We start from the raw sequence: 20,712 nt of genomic DNA, 5'->3' as shown, positions 1-20,712 counted from the left end.
AGCAAACCTGGTTTCAAAAAACAGATAAAGCAACACCTCACGGCACAACACCTCTCCCCTATTTGACCTAGATAGTTTGTGTGTATGTATTGATATGTAGGCTACGCGTGCCTTAAAAAAAAATGTAATTAGTTCTGTCCTTGAGCTGTTCTTGTCTATTATTGTTCTGTATTTACCAAATACATTGTAAATATGGTATTGGCACTGACCCTGGAACTGACCCTGTATATACACTATACTGTATATACAAAAGTATGTGGACACCCCTTCAAATTAGTGGATTTGGCTATTTCAGCCACACCCGTTGCTGACAGGTGTATAAAATCGAGCACACCGCCATGCAATCTCCATAGACAAACATTGGCAGTAGAATGGCCTTACTGAAGAGCCCAGTAATTTCAATGTGGCACTGTCATAGGATGCCACCTTTTCAAAAAGTCAGTTTGTGAAATTTCTACCCTGCTATAGCTGCCCCTGCTGTTATTGTGAAGTGGCTCAGCCGAGAAGTCGTAGGCCACACAAGCTCACAGAACAGGACCGCCGAGTGCTGAAGCGCATAGCTCGGAAAAAAATCATCTGTCCTTGGTTGCAACACTCACTACCGAGTTCCAAACTGCCTCTGGAAGCAACATCAGCACAATAACTGTTCATTGGTAGCTTCATGAAATGGGTTTCCATGGCCGAGCAGCCGCACACAAGCCTAAGATGACCATGCGCAATGCCGGATGGAGTGGTGTAAAGCTCACCGCCATTGGACTCTAGAGCAGTGGAAACGTTCTCTGGAGTGATTAATCACGCTTCACCATCTGGCAGTCCGACGGACAAATCTGGATATATATATATATATTTTTTTATTTTATTAAAAAAACATTTCACCTTTATTTAACCAGGTAAGCCAGTTGAGAACAAGTTCTCATTTACAGCTGCGACCTGGCCAAGATAAAGCAAAGCAGTGCGATAAAAACAACAACACAGAGTTACATATGGGGTAAAACAAAAACATAAAGTCAAATTAGGACCACTCCCTTTAAGAGTGTGCTCCTAATCTCAGCTCGTTACCTGTATAAAAGACACATGGGAGCCAGAAATCTTTCTGATTGAGACGGGGTCAAATACTTATTTCCCTCATTAAAATGCAAATCAATTTATAACATTTTTGACATGCGTTTTTCTGAATTTTTGTTGTTGTTATTGTGTCTCTCACTGTTCAAATAAACCTACCATTAAAATTATAGACTGATCATGTCTTTGTCAGTGGGCAAACGTACAAAATCAGCAGGAGATCAAATACTTTTTTCCCTCACTGTAGCTCACTTGCTTTCTCCTGTTCTTCTCATTTCCATTGTTTGTGTGTTTTTGTTCTACTTTATTTGATGTATTTTACTACGGATATTGATTAATGCATTGTTGGGAAAGAGCTTGCAAGAAAGGCATTTCACTGTATTTGTGCACGTGACAATGAACATTAATACGCAGCACAGCGCAAGAGTCATGGGTAACTGAATACATGGAGTGTGTCTGAAAGTGAGCGTGTCAACAGAAGTGGGCGGATCAGCAGAAGTGGGTGTATGGAAAGCGAATCAGCTAATTGGGCAGATTTGTTGCCACTCAAGACCGTTTTGCGTGGCTGATTGGGCTGCACAATGAGTCAAGTGTTGACAACTAGCATTTTAGCTAAGCCTAACCCTTTTCATAACCTTAACCTCATTCTCCTAACCTGCCACGTTAATTCTCCTAACCTGCCGCGTTAATTCTCCTAACCTGCCACGTTAATTCTCCTAACCTGCCATGTTAATTCTCCTAACCTGCTACGTTAATTCTCCTAACCTGCTACGCTAATTATCCTAACCTGCTACGTTAATTATCCTAACCTACTACGCTAATTTTCCTAACCTGCTACGCTAATTCTCCTAACCTGCTACGTTAATTCACCTAACCTGCCACGTTAGTTCTCTTAACCTGCTACGTTAGTTCTCTTAACCTGCCACGTTAATTCTCCTAACCTGCCGCGTTAATTCTCCTAACCTGCTACGTTAATTCTCCTAACCTGCTACGCTAATTCTCCTAACCTGCTACGTTAATTCTCCTAACCTGCTACGCTAATTATCCTAACCTGCTACGTTAATTATCCTAACCTACTACGCTAATTCTCCTAACCTGCTACGCTAATTCTCCTAACCTGCTACGTTAATTCTCCTAACCTGCTACGTTAATTCTCCTAACCTGCTACGTTAATTCTCCTAACGTGCTACGTTAATTATCCTAACTTGCCACGTTAATTCTCCTAACCTGCTACGTTAATTATCCTAACTTGCCACGTTAATTCTCCTAACCTGCCATGTTAATTCTCCTAACCTGCTACGTTAATTCTCCTAACCTGCTATGTAAACGTTAAGCTGACCCGCAGTGCACCTGGCTATGCCAGGTCTAACCAATCATGGAGCTTTTATGTTACACCCATTTCTGTTGATCCACCCACTGATGTTACACCCATCGCTGTTGATCCACCCACTTCTTTTGCAACGGCCACTTTCAGACACACTCCAAGTTTGCAGTTATCTATACCTGCAGCACAGCGCTAATTCCCAGTCAACATAAATGCGCAGCACAGCTCAATGCTGATTCCCAGATAACAGTAATGCGCAGCACAGCGCAACTCTGATTGCCCTAAACACCACACTGCCCTTGATATTCTTCTGAAACTTCCTCCTTGCGGGCCGCTATATATGTAAGCACCTAGCGTGATAGTTCACTCTTTATCTCAAGTTCATATTGAGTTAACACGTGGCGTTAAAATGCTACTTACCGCTTTATCGAGTCGGGTCAAGCTCATTTCGGGATGTTCGTTGGCGTTTACCGCCGCTCGGATGTATTCTACTGCCCCGGCAGCCACTAACCCTGTTGTCTACTTTGACATTGCTGCAGACAACCAGTCTCTCGGAAGAGTAACCTTCGAGGTGAGTTCAGTTGTCTTGACTAGGAACTTGATCCGAGGGTTACGTAGCTATACAAATGTGCATTCTGATTGTTTTTTTGCCTCACCTTTTGAGATAACGAGTAGTCTAGCCATCGGTATCACCAGTAGGCAACTTTACAACATGCTGCAACTTGTGACCAAAACTCAGTTGGAGTTAATGTTACAACAACACAATGAATTAACATGCTGCAGCATGCAACTGACTAGGCTATATTTTACATTTTAGTCATTTAGCAGACGCTCTTATCCAGAGCGACTTACAGGAACAATTAGGGTTAAGTGCCTTGCTCAAGGGCACATCGACAGATTGTTAACCTTGTCGGCTCGGGGATTAGAACCAGCGACCTTCCGGTTACTGGCACAACGCTCTCAACCACTAAGCTACCTGCCGCCCCTATATCATAACCAATGCTATTTTTCAACTGACTGGACTATATCATAACCAATGTTATTTTTCAACTGACTGGACTATATCATAACCAATGCTATTTTTTTTATTTTGCAGCTGAATGCTGATGTGGTGCCAAAAACTGCAGGTATAGGGAAAACAACGATTCAAAATGCAATAATGTTACATCATACTTTGTATTCATAGACTACATCCTGTTGTGATGGGTAAACGAAACCTTTTTTTGTCCCTCTCAGAGAACTTCAGAGCCCTGTGCACAGGAGAACATGGCTTTGGCTACAAGGGATCCGTCTTCCACAGGGTCATCCCTCAGTTTATGTGCCAGGTAGGTCTGCTTACATTTACATTTTAGTCATTTAGCAGACGCTCTTATCCAGAGCGACTTACAGTTAGTGAATACATATTTTTTTTATACTGCCCCCCCGTGGGAATCGAACCCACAACCCTGGCGTTGCAAACGCCATGCTCTATCAACTGAGCTACATCCCTGCCGGCCATTCCCTCCCCTACCCTGGACGACGCTGGGCCAATTGTGCGCCGCCCATGAGTCTCCCGGTCGCGGCCGGCTGCGACAGAGCCTGGATTCGAACCAGGATATCTAGTGGCACAGTTAGCACTGCGATGCAGTGCCTTAGACCACTGCGCCGGCCGCGACCGGGAGACTCATGGGCGCCACTCAGGACAATGATGCTTAATGACGGTTTAGGGTTATATCATTAAGTGGCTTTTCTTTTGGTTTTTAATTTAGGAAATTATACATCCCAATGATCTTTTTACCATTATTGGGTTAAAGCATGACATTTCTTTCTCACACATGCACGCCTGTCCCCGACCCCACCTAAATGTGTGTCTATTGAGCTCTATAGGGGGGAGACTTTACCAATCACAATGGAACAGGAGGGAAGTCTATCTATGGAACCAAATTTGAAGACGAGAACTTCAAGCTGAAGCACACAGGACCTGGTAATTATTCATTCTGTCTGCTTAGATGTCTTTGCAAAAAAAATATTTGAAGTGGTCATATTTCCTCTGAACCTTTAGGTGGCAGCATTGCACTGCCAATAATTAAATGAGAGCCTAAAAGCATAATGAACCCAATGTGGTCTAGGAGGATGATGACCTATTTCGGTTAACAGCCATAAGGAATCAATTGACCAAATATTGTTTTTCTTAGCAGTTTCTGATTTATAGGTCATTAAGCAGTGTCTCTTGTTGATTTTTTAGATCAGGGCTGTCCAATCCTGGTCCATGGAGGGCCACTTCTGGTGTTTTAGATCAGGGCTGTCCAATCCTGGTCCTGGAGAGCCACTTCTGGTGTTTTAGATCAGGGCTGTCCAATCATGGTCCTGGAGGGCCACTTCTGGTGTTTTAGATCAGGGCTGTCCAATCCTGGTCCTGGAGGGCCACTTCTGGTTTTCATCCTCTCCTTCTAATCAGGGGCTGATTCAGACCTGGGACACCAGGTGAGCGCAATTAACTACCAGGTAGAAACAAAAACCAGAAGTGTTTCAGCCCTCCAGGACCGGAATTGAACAGCCCTGTTTTAGATGGATGACTAACTTAATATTGTCATAGTAACCCTCCTGAAACTCGGCTTGTCTTCAGCTCTGCCGTACCTCCGCTAACTAGCCTGGCATCACTTAGGGTCTAGGTACGTAATGGAATGCCTGGCATCACTTAGGGTCTAGGTACGTAATGGAATGCCCGGCATCACTTAGGGTCTAGGTACGTAATGGAAAGCCTGGCATCACTTAGGGTCTAGGTACGTAATGGAAAGCCTGGCATCACTTAGGGTCGAGGTACGTAATGGAATGCCTGGCATCACTTAGGGTCGAGGTACGTAATGGAATGCCTGGCATCACTTAGGGTCTAGGTACGTAATGGAACGCCTGGCATCACTTAGGGTCTAGGTACGTAATGGAATGCCTGGCATCACTTAGGGTCTAGGTACGTAATGGAATGCCTGGCATCACTTAGGGTCTAGGTACGTAATGGAATGCCTGGCATCACTTAGGGTCGAGGTACGTAATGTAATGTGCTGTTTCTTTGTCCATTTAGGCATTTTGTCAATGGCCAACGCTGGGCCCAACACCAATGGCTCTCAGTTCTTCATCTGCACCGACAAGACAGAGTGGTACGTACAGAAAGACAGACAGACCTTTCAAGACAGTGTGGTACGTACAGACAGACAGACCTTTCAAGACAGTCTGGTACGTACAGACAGACAGACAGACCTTTCAAGACAGTCTGGTACGTACAGACAGACCTTTCAAGACAGTGTGGTATGTACAGACAGACAGACCTTTCAAGACAGTGTGGTACGTACAGACATACCTTTCAAGACAGTGTGGTACGTACAGACACAGACCTTTCAAGACAGTGTGGTACGTACAGACACAGACCTTTCAAGACAGTGTGGTACGTACAGACACAGACCTTTCAAGACAGTGTGGTACGTACAGACACACACCTTTCAAGACAGTGTGGTATGTACAGACAGACAGACCTTTCAAGACAGTGTGGTACGTACAGACAGACAGACCTTTCAAGACAGTGTGGTACGTACAGACAGACAGACCTTTGAAGACAGTGTGGTACGTACAGACAGACAGACCTTTCAAGACAGTGTGGTACGTACAGACAGACAGACACCTTTCAAGACAGTGTGGTACGTACAGACAGACAGACACCTTTCAAGACAGTGTGGTACGTACAGACAGACCTTTCAAGACAGTGTGGTACGTACAGACAGACAGACCTTTCAAGACAGAGTGGTACGTACAGACAGACAGACCTTTCAAGACAGTGTGGTACGTACAGACAGACACCTTTCAAGACAGTGTGGTACGTACAGACAAACAGACCTTTCAAGACAGTGTGGTACGTACAGACAGACCTTTCAAGACAGTGTGGTACGTACAGACAGACCTTTCAAGACAGTGTGGTACGTACAGACAGACATACCTTTCAAGACAGTGTGGTACGTACAGACAGACATACCTTTCAAGACAGTGTGGTACGTACAGACAGACATACCTTTCAAGACAGTGTGGTACGTACAGACAGACATACCTTTCAAGACAGTGTGGTACGTACAGACACAGACCTTTCAAGACAGTGTGGTACGTACAGACATACACCTTTCAAGACAGTGTGGTATGTACAGACAGACAGACCTTTCAAGACAGTGTGGTATGTACAGACAGACAGACCTTTCAAGACAGTGTGGTATGTACAGACAGACAGACCTTTCAAGACAGTGTGGTACGTACAGACAGACAGACCTTTCAAGACAGTGTGGTACGTACAGACAGACACCTTTCAAGACAGTGTGGTACGTACAGACAGACACACCTTTCAAGACAGTGTGGTACGTACAGACAGACAGACACCTTTCAAGACAGTGTGGTACGTATAGACAGACCTTTCAAAACCGTGTGGTATGTACAGACAGACAGACCTTTCAAGACAGTGTGGTATGTACAGACAGACAGACCTTTCAAGACAGTGTGGTACGTACAGACAGACAGACCTTTCAAGACAGTGTGGTACGTACAGACAGACACCTTTCAAGACAGTGTGGTACGTACAGACAGACAGACACCTTTCAAGACAGTGTGGTACGTACAGACAGACAGACACCTTTCAAGACAGTGTGGTACGTATAGACAGACCTTTCAAAACCGTGTGGTACGTACAGACAGACAGACCTTTGAAGACTGTGTGGTACGTACAGACAGACAGACCTTTGAAGACAGTGTGGTACGTACAGACAGACAGACCTTTCAAGACAGTGTGGTACGTACAGACAGACAGACACCTTTCAAGACAGTGTGGTACGTACAGACAGACCTTTCAAGACAGTGTGGTACGTACAGACAGACAGGCCTTTCAAGACAGAGTGGTACGTACAGACAGACACCTTTCAAGACAGTGTGGTACGTACAGACAGACACCTTTCAAGACAGTGTGGTACGTACAGACAGACATACCTTTCAAGACAGTGTGGTACGTACAGACACAGACCTTTCAAGACAGTGTGGTACGTACAGACAGACACCTTTCAAGACAGTGTGGTACGTATAGACAGACCTTTCAAGACAGTGTGGTACGTACAGACAGACAGACCTTTCAAGACAGTGTGGTACGTACAGACAGACAGACCTTTCAAGACAGTGTGGTACGTACAGACAGACAGACCTTTCAAGACAGTGTGGTACGTACAGACAGACAGACCTTTCAAGACCGTGTGGTACGTACAGACAGACAGACACCTTTCAAGACAGTGTGGTACGTACAGACAGACAGACACCTTTCAAGACAGTGTGGTACGTATAGACAGACCTTTCAAAACCGTGTGGTACGTACAGACAGACAGACCTTTTCAAGACAGTGTGGTACGTACAGACAGACAGACCTTTCAAGACAGTGTGGTACGTACAGACACAGACCTTTCAAGACAGTGTGGTACGTACAGACAGACATACCTTTCAAGACAGTGTGGTACGTACAGACACAGACCTTTCAAGACAGTGTGGTACGTACAGACAGACACCTTTCAAGACAGTGTGGTACAGACAGACAGACCTTTCAAGACAGTGTGGTACGTACAGACAGACAGACCTTTCAAGACCGTGTGGTACGTACAGACAGACAGACCTTTGAAGACTGTGTGGTACGTACAGACAGACAGACCTTTGAAGACTGTGTGGTACGTACAGACAGACAGACACCTTTCAAGACAGTGTGGTACGTACAGACAGACAGACACCTTTCAAGACAGTGTGGTACGTACAGACAGACAGACACCTTTCAAGACAGTGTGGTACGTATAGACAGACCTTTCAAAACCGTGTGGTACGTACAGACAGACAGACCTTTTCAAGACAGTGTGGTACGTACAGACAGACAGACCTTTCAAGACAGTGTGGTACATACAGACAGACCTTTCAAGACAGTGTGGTACGTACAGACAGACAGACCTTTTCAAGACAGAGTGGTACGTACAGACAGACACCTTTCAAGACAGTGTGGTACGTACAGACAGACAGACACCTTTCAAGACAGTGTGGTACGTACAGACAGACAGACACCTTTCAAGACAGTGTGGTACATACAGACAGACCTTTCAAGACAGTGTGGTACGTACAGACAGACAGACCTTTTCAAGACAGAGTGGTACGTACAGACAGACAGACCTTTCAAGACAGTGTGGTACGTACAGACAGACACCTTTCAAGACAGTGTGGTACGTACAGACAGACAGACCTTTCAAGACAGTGTGGTACGTACAGACAAAGACAGACCTTTCAAGACAGTGTGGTACGTACAGACAGACAGACCTTTCAAGACAGTGTGGTACGTACAGACAGACAGACCTTTCAAGACAGTGTGGTACGTACAGACAAAGACAGACCTTTCAAGACAGTGTGGTACGTACAGACAGACAGACCTTTCAAGACAGTGTGGTACGTACAGACAGACAGACCTTTCAAGACAGTGTGGTACGTACAGACAGACCTTTCAAGACAGTGTGGTACGTACAGACAGACATACCTTTCAAGACAGTGTGGTACGTACAGACAGACAGACCTTTCAAGACCGTGTGGTACGTACAGACAGACAGACCTTTCAAGACAGTGTGGTACGTACAGACAGACAGACCTTTCAAGACTGTGTGGTACGTACAGACAGACAGACCTTTGAAGACAGTGTGGTACGTACAGACAGACCTTTCAAGACAGTGTGGTACGTACAGACAGACACCTTTCAAGACAGTGTGGTACGTACAGACAGACCTTTCAAGACAGTGTGGTACGTACAGACAGACAGACACCTTTCAAGACAGTGTGGTATGTACAGACAGACAGACACCTTTCAAGACAGTGTGGTACGTATAGACAGACCTTTCAAAACCGTGTGGTACGTACAGACAGACAGACCTTTTCAAGACAGTGTGGTACGTACAGACAGACAGACCTTTCAAGACAGTGTGGTACGTACAAACAGACCTTTCAAGACAGTGTGGTACGTACAGACAGACAGACCTTTCAAGACAGTGTGGTACGTACAGACAGACCTTTCAAAACCGTGTGGTACGTACAGACAGACCTTTTCAAGACAGTGTGGTACGTACAGACAGACAGACCTTTCAAGACAGTGTGGTACGTACAAACAGACCTTTCAAGACAGTGTGGTACGTACAGACATACCTTTTCAAGACGGTGTGGTACGTACAGACAGACAGACCTTTCAAGACAGTGTGGTACGTACAGACAGACCTTTCAAGACAGTGTGGTACGTACAGACAGACAGACCTTTCAAGACAGTGTGGTACGTACAGACAGACAGACCTTTCAAGACAGTGTGGTACGTACAGACAGACAGACCTTTCAAGACAGTGTGGTACGTACAGACAGACCTTTCAAGACAGTGTGGTACGTACAGACAGACAGACCTTTTCAAGACAGTGTGGTACGTACAGACAGACATACCTTTTCAAGACAGTGTGGTACGTACAGACAGACAGACCTTTTCAAGACAGTGTGGTACGTACACACAGACAGACCTTTCAAGACAGTGTGGTACGTACAGACAGACAGACCTTTCAAGACAGTGTGGTACATACAGACAAACAGACAGATCTTTCAAGACAGTGTGGTACGTACATCATCATCAATTTTATTTTATATAGCCCTTCGTACATCAGCTAATATCTCGAAGTGCTGTACAGAAACCCAGCCTAAAACCCCAAACAGCTAGTAATGCAGGTGTAGAAGCACGGTGGCTAGGAAAAACTCCCTAGAAAGGCCAAAACCTAGGAAGAAACCTAGAGAGGAACCAGGCTATGAGGGGTGGCCAGTCCTCTTCTGGCTGTGCTGGGTGGAGATTATAACAGAACCATGCCAAGATGTTCAATGTTCATAAGTGACAAGCATGGTCAAATAATAATCAGGAATAAATCTCAGTTGGCTTTTCATAGCCGATCATTAAGAGTTTAAAACAGCAGGTCTGGGACAGGTAGGGGTTCCATAACCGCAGGCAGAACAGTTGAAACTGGAATAGCAGCAAGGCCAGGCGGACTGGGGACAGCAAGGAGTCACCACGGCCGGTAGTCCCGACGTATGGTCCTAGGGCTCAGGTCTCTCAGTTGGCTTTTCATAGCCGATCATTAAGAGTTGAAAACAGCAGGTCTGGGACAGGTAGGGGTTTCGTAACCGCAGGCAGAACAGTTGAAACTGGAATAGCAGCAAGGCCAGGCGGACTGGGGACAGCAAGGTGTCAGCATGCCCGGTAGTCCTGACGTATGATCCTAGGGCTCAGGTTCTCAGAGAGAAAGAGAGAACGAGAGAATTAGAGAGAGCATACTTAAATTCACACAGGACACTGGATAAGACAGGAGAAGTACTCCAGGTATAACCAACTAACCCCAGCCCCCCGACACACAAACTACTGCAGCATAAATACTGGAGGCTGAGACAGGAGCGGTCCGGAGACACTGTGGCCCCATCCGAAGAAACCCCCGGACAGGGCCAAACAGGAAGGATATAACCCCACCCACTCTGCCAAAGCACAGCCCCCGCACCACTAGAGGGATATCCTCAACCACCAACTTACAATCCTGAGACAAGGCCGAGTATAGCCCACAGAGGTCTCCACCACAGCACAAACCAAGGGGGGGCGCCAACCCAGACAGGAAGATCACGTCAGTAACTCAACCCACTCAAGTGACGCACCCCTCCTAGGGACGGCATGAAAGAGCACCAGCAAGCCAGTGACTCAGCCCCTGTAACAGGGTTAGAGGCAGAGAACCCCAGTGGAGAGAGGGGAACCGGCCTGGCAGAGACAGCAAGGGCTGTTCGTTGCTCCAGAGCCTTTCCGTTCACCTTCACACTCCTGGGCCAGACTACACTCAATCATATGACCTACTGAAGAGATAAGTCTTCAGTAAAGACTTAAAGGTTGAGACCGAGTCTGCGTCTCTCACATGGGTAGGCAGACTGTTCCATAAAAATTGAGATCTATAGGAGAAAGCCCTGCCTCCCGCTGTTTGCTTAGAAATTCTAGGGACAATTAGGAGGCCTGCGTCTTGTGACCGTAGCGTACGTATTGGTATGTACGGCAGGACCAACTCGGAAAGATAGGTAGGAGCAAGCCCATGTAACGCTTTATAGGTTAACAGTAAAACCTTGAAATCAGCCCTTGCCTTAACAGGAAGCCAGTGTAGGGAAGCTAGCACTGGAGTAATATGATCAAATTTCTTGGTTCTAGTCAAGATTCTAGCAGCCGTATTTAGCACTAACTGAAGTTTATTTAGTGCTTTATCCGGGTAGCCGGAAAGTAGAGCATTGCAGTAGTCTAACCTAGAAGTAACAAATGCATGGATTAATTTTTCTGCATTTTTGGACAGAAAATTTCTGATTTTTGCAATGTTACGTAGATGGAAAAAAGCTGTCCTTGAAACAGTCTTGATATGTTCGTCAAAAGAGAGATCAGGGTCAAGAGTAACGCCGAGGTCCTTCACAGTTTTATTTGAGACGACTTTACAACCATCAAGATGAATTGTCAGATTTAACAGAAGATCTCTTTGTTTCTTGGGACCTAGAACAAGCATCTCTGTTTTGTCCGACTTTAAAAGTATAACGTTTTCAGCCATCCACTTCCTTATGTCTGAAACACAGGCTTCTAGCGAGGGCAATTTTGGGGCTTCACCATGTTTCATTGAAATGTACAGCTGTGTGTCATCCGCATAGCAGTGAAAGTTAACATTATGTTTTCAAGACAGTACAGACAGACCTTTCAAGACAGTGTGGTACATACAGACAAACAGACAGACCTTTCAAGACAGTGTGGTACGTACAGACAGACAGACACCTTTCAAGACAGTGTGGTACGTATAGACAGACACCTTTCAAGACAGTGTGGTATGAACAGACATACAGCTTTCAAGACAGTGTGGTATGAACAGACAGACAGCTTTCAAGACAGTGTGGTACGTACAGACAGACAGACACCTTTCAAGACAGTGTGGTACGTACAGACAGACCTTTTCAAGACAGTGTCGTACGTACAGACAGACAGACCTTTTCAAGACAGTGTGGTACGTACAGACAGACAGACCTTTTCAAGACAGTGTGGTACGTACAGACAGACAGACCTTTTCAAGACAGTGTGGTACGTACAGACAGACCTTTCAAGATGGTGTGGTACGTACAGACAGACCTTTTCAAGACGGTGTGGTACGTACAGACAGACAGACCTTTTCAAGACAGTGTGGTACGTACAGACAGACCTTTCAAGATGGTGTGGTATGTACAGACAGACCTTTTCAAGACAGTGTGGTACGTACAGACAGACCTTTCAAGACAGTGTGGTACGTACAGACAGACAGACACCTTTCAAGACAGTGTGGTACGTACAGACAGACAGACAGACCTTTCAAGATAGTGTGGTACGTACAGACAGACAGACAGACCTTTCAAGACAGTGTGGTACGTACAGACAGACCTTTCAAGACAGTGTGGTACGTACAGACAGACAGACCTTTCAAGACAGTGTGGTACGTACAGACAGACAGACCTTTCAAGACAGTGTGGTACGTACAGACAGACAGACAGACCTTTCAAGACAGTGTGGTACGTACAGACAGACAGACAGACAGACCTTTCAAGATAGTGTGGTACGTACAGACAGACAGACAGACAGACCTTTCAAGACAGTGTGGTACGTACAGACAGACAGACAGACCTTTCAAGACAGTGTGGTACGTACAGACAGACAGACAGACCTTTCAAGACAGTGTGGTACGTACAGACAGACAGACAGACAGACCTTTCAAGACAGTGTGGTACGTACAGACAGACAGACAGACAGACCTTTCAAGACAGTGTGGTACGTACAGACAGACCTTTCAAGACAGTGTGGTACGTACAGACAGACCTTTCAAGACAGTGTGGTACGTACAGACAGACCTTTCAAGACAGTGTGGTACGTACAGACAGACAGACCTTTCAAGACAGTGTGGTACGTACAGACAGACAGACATTTCAAGACAGTGTGGTACGTACAGACAGACAGACAGACCTTTCAAGACAGTGTGGTACGTACAGACAGACAGACAGACCTTTCAAGACAGTGTGGTACGTACAGACAGACAGACACAGACCTTTCAAGACAGTGTGGTACGTACAGACAGACAGACAGACAGACCTTTCAAGACAGTGTGGTACGTACAGACAGACCTTTCAAGACAGTGTGGTACGTACAGACAGACCTTTCAAGACAGTGTGGTACGTACAGACAGACAGACCTTTCAAGACAGTGTGGTACGTACAGACAGACAGACAGACCTTTCAAGACAGTGTGGTACGTACAGACAGACAGACAGACCTTTCAAGACAGTGTGGTACGTACAGACAGACAGACAGACCATTCAAGACAGTGTGGTACGTACAGACAGACAGACAGACAGACCTTTCAAGACAGTGTGGTACGTACAGACAGACAGACCTTTCAAGACAGTGTGGTACGTACAGACAGACAGACCTTTCAAGACAGTGTGGTACGTACAGACAGACAGACCTTTCAAGACAGTGTGGTACGTACAGACAGACAGACCTTTCAAGACAGTGTGGTACGTACAGACAGACAGACAGACCTTTTCAAGACAGTGTGGTACGTACAGACAGACAGACAGACCTTTCAAGACAGTGTGGTACGTACGTACAGACAGACCTTTCAAGACAGTGTGGTACGTACGTACAGACAGACAGACCTTTCAAGATAGTGTGGTACGTACGTACAGACAGACCTTTCAAGACAGTGTGGTACGTACAGACAGACAGACAGACCTTTCAAGATGGTGTGGTACGTACAGACAGACAGACAGACCTTTCAAGACAGTGTGGTACGTACAGACAGACAGACAGACCTTTCAAGACAGTGTGGTACGTACAGACAGACAGACACAGACCTTTCAAGACAGTGTGGTACGTACAGACAGACAGACAGACAGACCTTTCAAGACAGTGTGGTACGTACAGACAGACAGACCTTTCAAGACAGTGTGGTACGTACAGACAGACAGACCTTTCAAGACAGTGTGGTACGTACAGACAGACCTTTCAAGACAGTGTGGTACGTACAGACAGACAGACCTTTCAAGACAGTGTGGTACGTACAGACAGACAGACAGACCTTTTCAAGACAGTGTGGTACGTACAGACAGACAGACAGACAGACCTTTCAAGACAGTGTGGTACGTACGTACAGACAGACCTTTCAAGACAGTGTGGTACGTACGTACAGACAGACCTTTCAAGACAGTGTGGTACGTACAGACAGACAGACCTTTCAAGACAGTGTGGTACGTACAGACAGACCTTTCAAGACAGTGTGGTACGTACAGACAGACCTTTCAAGACCGTGTGGTACGTACAGACAGACCTTTCAAGACAGTGTGGTACGTACAGACAGACAGACAGACAGACCTTTCAAGACAGTGTGGTACGTACAGACAGACAGACAGACCTTTCAAGACAGTGTGGTACGTACAGACAGACAGACCTTTCAAGACAGTGTGGTACGTACAGACAGACAGACAGACAGACCTTTCAAGACAATGTGGTACGTACAGACAGACAGACATTTCAAGACAGTGTGGTACGTACAGACAGACCTTTCAAGACAGTGTGGTACGTACAGACAGACCTTTCAAGACAGTGTGGTACGTACAGACAGACCTTTCAAGACAGTGTGGTACGTACAGACAGACCTTTCAAGACAGTGTGGTACGTACAGACAGACAGACAGACCTTTCAAGACAGTGTGGTACGTACAGACAGACAGACAGACCTTTCAAGACAGTGTGGTACGTACAGACAGACAGACAGACCTTTCAAGACAGTGTGGTACGTACAGACAGACAGACAGACCTTTCAAGACAGTGTGGTACGTACAGACAGACAGACAGACCTTTCAAGACAGTGTGGTACGTACAGACAGACCTTTCAAGACAGTGTGGTACGTACAGACAGACAGACCTTTTCAAGACAGTGTGGTACGTACAGACAGACAGACCTTTTCAAGACAGTGTGGTACGTACAGACAGACAGACAGACCTTTCAAGACAGTGTGGTACGTACAGACAGACAGACAGACCTTTTCAAGAGGAGGAGGAGGAGGGGGGGGGGGGGGGGCTGATGCTAGATCAGCAGTCCTAGTCTGAGACGCTTTATGAACACCGTTCTTAGCCAGACCGTTTTATGATAATAAACCTCTTCATTTCTTCTTCCTCTCAGGCTGGATGGAAAGCATGTTGTGTTTGGCAGTGTGACCGAGGGACTGGACGTGATCAGGAAAGTGGAGTCGTTTGGATCCCGTTCTGGGCGCACCTCCAAGAGGATCACCGTCGCAGACTGTGGAGAGCTTAAGTAGCCTTTTTGAGCGTCCCAAATGGCACCCTATTCCCTATATATGGGGCTCTGGTCGAAAGTAGTGCACTATATATATAGGGAACTGGGATGCAGGTATGGAGCGGGCGTGATGGTTTCTAACCCCCTACTGTGATTTCAATGTGTTTAAAATGGTCTACAGTGGATCTACTGTTCAGAATCCAGATTGTAGCACAGGCAGCCCAATTATTGGCAAAATATCTGATTGATCAGAATAGGGCTGCCTCTTTAAACACGGCCGTCGTGTCTGTGCTGAGTGTTGACAATAGTGTATTGTTTTTCAGGGATATTGTGTCAAACACTGTTTTGGGGGGGGGATTTTGGGGTGGAGAATGTTATGCTTATTCTGTGGTTGATCTTTTTCGATAAAGGATTTCTACCACACATTTACTGGGCCAGTGTTAAGCTTAACTCATCCAATGTGAACGTATCCGATTTAAACAGGTTGATTCCTGTGTGTACGCATCAGCCAACCAGTTTGTCTGTAAAAAGACGAAGTTTCTGGAAAGCTAAAAAAAATTTGCAACGGGGACCGGCAGTAACATCTGGAATAAAGTCATACGTTTTACATAACGTCAGACGGTTTTGGCTTGTGTGTGTTTTCTTCACCTTCTCACTTTTCTTGCACATTTTCACAACGGACATGCCGCAAGTAAGAGAGAGAGAGAGAGATGGACAAGTTCTAGAAAAAGTATACCACATCAAAGTTAAGCTCATTGACATAAAATGAATAATGAAGCCTGTAGTGACTTGTTGCATTCACAAAAGCAACCAGTCAAAGACATAATCCAAGTTATTGTACAGATCAATGTTTAGAATTTCCTCTTGTTGAGGAACATTACACCAATGATCTTGTCAGTGTAACCGTATTGCTTCTGTCCCTGTCCTTGGCCCGAACCAGGGATCCTCTGAACACATTGCCAGTAGTCGCCCATGAAGCATCGTTACCTATCGCTCCACAAAAGCCGCGGCCCCTTGCTGGGAAAGGGAAGCGACTACACGGTCTCAGCACGAGTGACATCACTGATTGAAACACTACTAGCTAGCTATCCATTTCGCACCGGTTACATCAGGAAGAATCATTTTGTTTTGGGCTGGTTTTGATTAATACAAGTACAATGAGAAGATTCAGTTGCTTGAATGGATCAATTCTTTGTTACTTTGTAGTGGGAAAGACACCTTGTCTAGCATGTTTTGTCGACATTTGGCAAGTTTAGCCTACCAACACATTAGCTGTTTCCATCAGGCCTGTCTGACATTTTGTTATCCGACAGGTACTGTTCTCACTTAGAAAGGTTGGATGGAAACCTGGTTAATGACAGATATTCAATCTGTGTTATAAACTGGAAGAAAACTAAATTATACAACACAGTTGATCTGTTTAAACATTTGAATACAAATATCCCTCAAAGTACAACAGAAACCATTTTTCAGAACGAAGAAGAGCAAATATGCCACATTGTGCTGTTGGTTGGAAGAGTTGTATTTCCCTTCAGTCCCATTAGAACACCTTCACAGTTCTCACAGTTCCATTAGAACACCTTCACAGTTCTCACAGTTCCATTAGAACACCTTCACAGTTCCATTAGAACAGCTTCACAGTTCCATTAGAACACTTTCACAGTTCCATTAGAACAGCTTCACAGTTCCATTAGAACACCTTCACAGTTCCATTAGAACACTTTCACAGTTCCATTAGAACATCTTCACAGTTCCATTAGAACACCTTCACAGTTCCATTAGAACATCTTCACAGTTCCATTAGAACACTTTCACAGTTCCATTAGAACACTTTCACAGTTCCATTAGAACACTTTCACAGTTCCATTAGACACCTTCACAGTTCTCACAGTTCCATTAGAAAACCTTCACAGTTCCATTAGAACACTTTCACAGTTCCATTAGAACACATTCACAGTTCCATTAGAACACCTTCAAAGTTCAATTAGAACACTTTCACAGTTCCATTAGAACACTTTCACAGTTCCATTAGAACACCTTCACAGTTCCATTAGAACAACTTCACAGTTCCATTAGAACACCTTCAAAGTTCAATTAGAACACTTTCACAGTTCCATTAGAACACCTTCACAGTTCCATTAGAACAACTTCACAGTACCATTAGAACAGCTTCACAGTTCCATTAGAACACCTTCACAGTTCCATTTGAACATTTTCACAGTTCCATTAGAACACTTTCACAGTTCCATTAGAATACTTTCACAGTACCATTAGAACAGCTTCACAGTTCCATTTGAACACTTTCACAGCTCCATTAGAACACCTTCACAGTTCCATTTGAACATCTTCACAGTACCATTAGAACACTTTCACAGCTCCATTAGAACACCTTCACAGTTCCATTTGAACATCTTCACAGTACCATTAGAATACTTTCACAGTTCCATTTGAACACTTTCACAGTTCCATTAGGACACCTTCACAGTTCCATTTGAACATTTCCACAGTTCCATTAGAACACTTTCACAGTTCCATTAGAACATCTTCACAGTTCCATTAGAACACCTTCACAGTTCCATTAGAACATCTTCACAGTTCCATTAGAACACTTTCACAGTTCCATTAGAACATCTTCATAGTCCCATATCTGCTGTCTCCTACTATAGCTTGGTCCCAGATCTGTTTGTGCTCTTGCCAACTCCATTGTTGTCATTGTCAAGCCATGGATTTGGCATGATGGCACAAACAACAGACTGGCACAAACAGACTGGCTATATACAGTTGAAGTCGGAATTTTACATACACTTAGGTTGGAGTCATTAAAACTCGTTTTTCAACCACTCCACACATTTCTTGTTAACAAACTATAGTTTTGGCAAGTCGGTTAGGACATCTACTTTGTGCATGACACAAGTAATATTTCCAACAATTGTTTACAGACAGATTATTTCACTTATAATTCACTGTATCACAATTCCAGTGGGTCAGAAGTTTACATACACTAAGTTGACTGTGCCTTTAAACAGCTTGGAAAATTCCAGAAAATGATGTCATGGCTTTAGAAGCTTCTGATAGGCTAATTGACATCATTTGAGTCAATTGGAGGTGTACCTGTGGATATATTTCAAGGCCTACCTTCAAACACAGTGCCTCTTTGCTTGACATCATGGGAAAATCAAAAGAAATCAGCCAAGACCTCAGATTTTTTTTTGTAGACCTCCACAAGTCTGGTTCATCCTTGGGAGCAATTTCCAAACGCCTGAAGGTACCACATTCATCTGTACAAACAATAGTACGCAAGTATAAACACTATGGGATCATGCAGCTGTCATACCGCTCAGGAAGGAGACGCGTTCTGTCTCCTAGAGATGAACGTACTTTGGTGCGAAAAGTGCAAATCAGTCCCAGAACAACAGCAAAGGACCTTGTGAAGATGCTGGAGGAAACAGGTACAAAAGTATCTATATCCACAGTAAAACGAGTCCTATATCAACATAACCTGAAAGGCTGCTCAGCAAGGAAGAAGCCACTGCTCCAAAACCGCCATAAAAAAAGCCAGACTACGGTTTACAACTGCACTTTTTGGAGAAATGTCCTCTGGTCTGATGAAACAAAAATAGAACTGTTTGGCCAAAATGACCATTGTTATGTTTGGAGGAAAAAGGGGGTCGCTTGCAAGCCGAAGAACACCATCCCAACCGTGAAGCACGGGGGTGGCAGCATCATGCTGTGGGGGTGCTTTGCTGCAGGAGGGACTGGTGCACTTCACAAAATAGATGGCATCATGAGGAAGGAAAATGATGTGGATATATTGAAGCAACATCTCAAGACATCAGTCAGGAACTTAAAGCTTGGTCGCAAATGGGTCTTCCAAATGGACAATGACCCCAAGCATAATGGCTTGAGGACAACAAAGTCAAGGTATTGGAGTGGCCATCACAAAGCCCTGACCTCAATCCTATAGAAAATGTGTGGGCAGAACTGAAAAAGCGTGTGCGAGCAAGGAGGCCTACAAACCTGACTCAGTTACACCAGCTCTGTCAGGAGGAATGGGCCAAAATTCACCCAACTTATTGTGGGATGCTTGTGGAAGGCTACACGAAACGTTTGACCCAAGTTAAACAATTTAAAGGCAATGCTACCAAATACTAATTGAGTGTATGTAAACTTCTGACCTACTGGGAATGTGATTAAATAAATAAAAGCTTAAATAAATCATTCTCTCTTCTGACATTTCACATTCTTAAAATAAAGTGGTGATCCTAACTGACCTAAGACAGGGCATTTTTACTAGGATTAAAAGTCAGGAATTGTGAAAAACTGACTTTAAATGTATTTGGCTAAGGTGTATGTAAACTTCCGACTTCAACTGTATGATCACTTATCCCTAGTTAAACTTCCTTCCAAACCAAACATTCAGGAAGTAATGCATACACATGTAACTTATCCTATAATTGTAGGTACATTCAGGAAGTAATGCATGCACATGTAACCTTTCCTTTAACTAGGTACATTCAGGAAGTAATATATGCACATGTGACATATTCTATAACTGTAGATACATTCAGGAAGTAATATATGCACATGTAACGTATTCTATAACTGTAGGTACATTCAGGAAGTAATATATGTACATGTAACGTATTCTATAACTAAGTACATTCAGGAAGTAATATATGCACATGTAACGTATTCTATAACTATAGATATATTCAGGAAGTAATATATGCACATGTAACGTATTCTATAACTGTAGATACATTCAGGAAGTAATATATGCACATGTAACGTATTCTATAACTGTAGGTACATTCAGGAAGTAATATATCCACATGTAACCTATCCTATAACTAGGTACATTCAGGAAGTAATATATACACATGTAACGTTTCTATAACTGTAGGTACATTCAG

The 20,712-nt window shown here is 44.4% G+C and overlaps 1 protein-coding gene and 1 long non-coding RNA gene across 2 annotated transcripts; one reads left to right on the top strand and one right to left on the bottom strand.

Moving 5' to 3' along the window:
- The first annotated feature begins 2,647 nt into the window (after positions 1 to 2,647).
- Positions 2,648 to 16,416, top strand: LOC311135599 (peptidyl-prolyl cis-trans isomerase A-like). The gene is made up of 6 exons (XM_084169611.1): positions 2,648 to 2,957; positions 3,483 to 3,513; positions 3,623 to 3,711; positions 4,253 to 4,349; positions 5,445 to 5,520; positions 15,686 to 16,416. The coding sequence occupies exons 1-6, from the start codon at positions 2,796 to 2,798 to the stop codon at positions 15,819 to 15,821; spliced, it is 591 nt and encodes a 196-aa protein (XP_084025737.1). The 5' UTR covers positions 2,648 to 2,795; the 3' UTR covers positions 15,822 to 16,416.
- On the bottom strand, positions 14,265 to 14,936 carry LOC311135608. Its single transcript, XR_014613792.1, has 3 exons — positions 14,876 to 14,936; positions 14,475 to 14,582; positions 14,265 to 14,316 (listed from the first exon to the last, which is right to left on the bottom strand). It is a non-coding gene; the product is annotated as an uncharacterized lncRNA (long non-coding RNA).
- Positions 16,417 to 20,712: the final 4,296 nt, after the last annotated feature.

Source organism: Coregonus lavaretus (genome assembly GCF_964263955.1).
Source record: "Coregonus lavaretus genome assembly, chromosome: 1".
Lineage (NCBI taxonomy): Eukaryota > Metazoa > Chordata > Actinopteri > Salmoniformes > Salmonidae > Coregonus > Coregonus lavaretus.
This window is presented reverse-complemented; position numbering and strand designations above follow the sequence as displayed.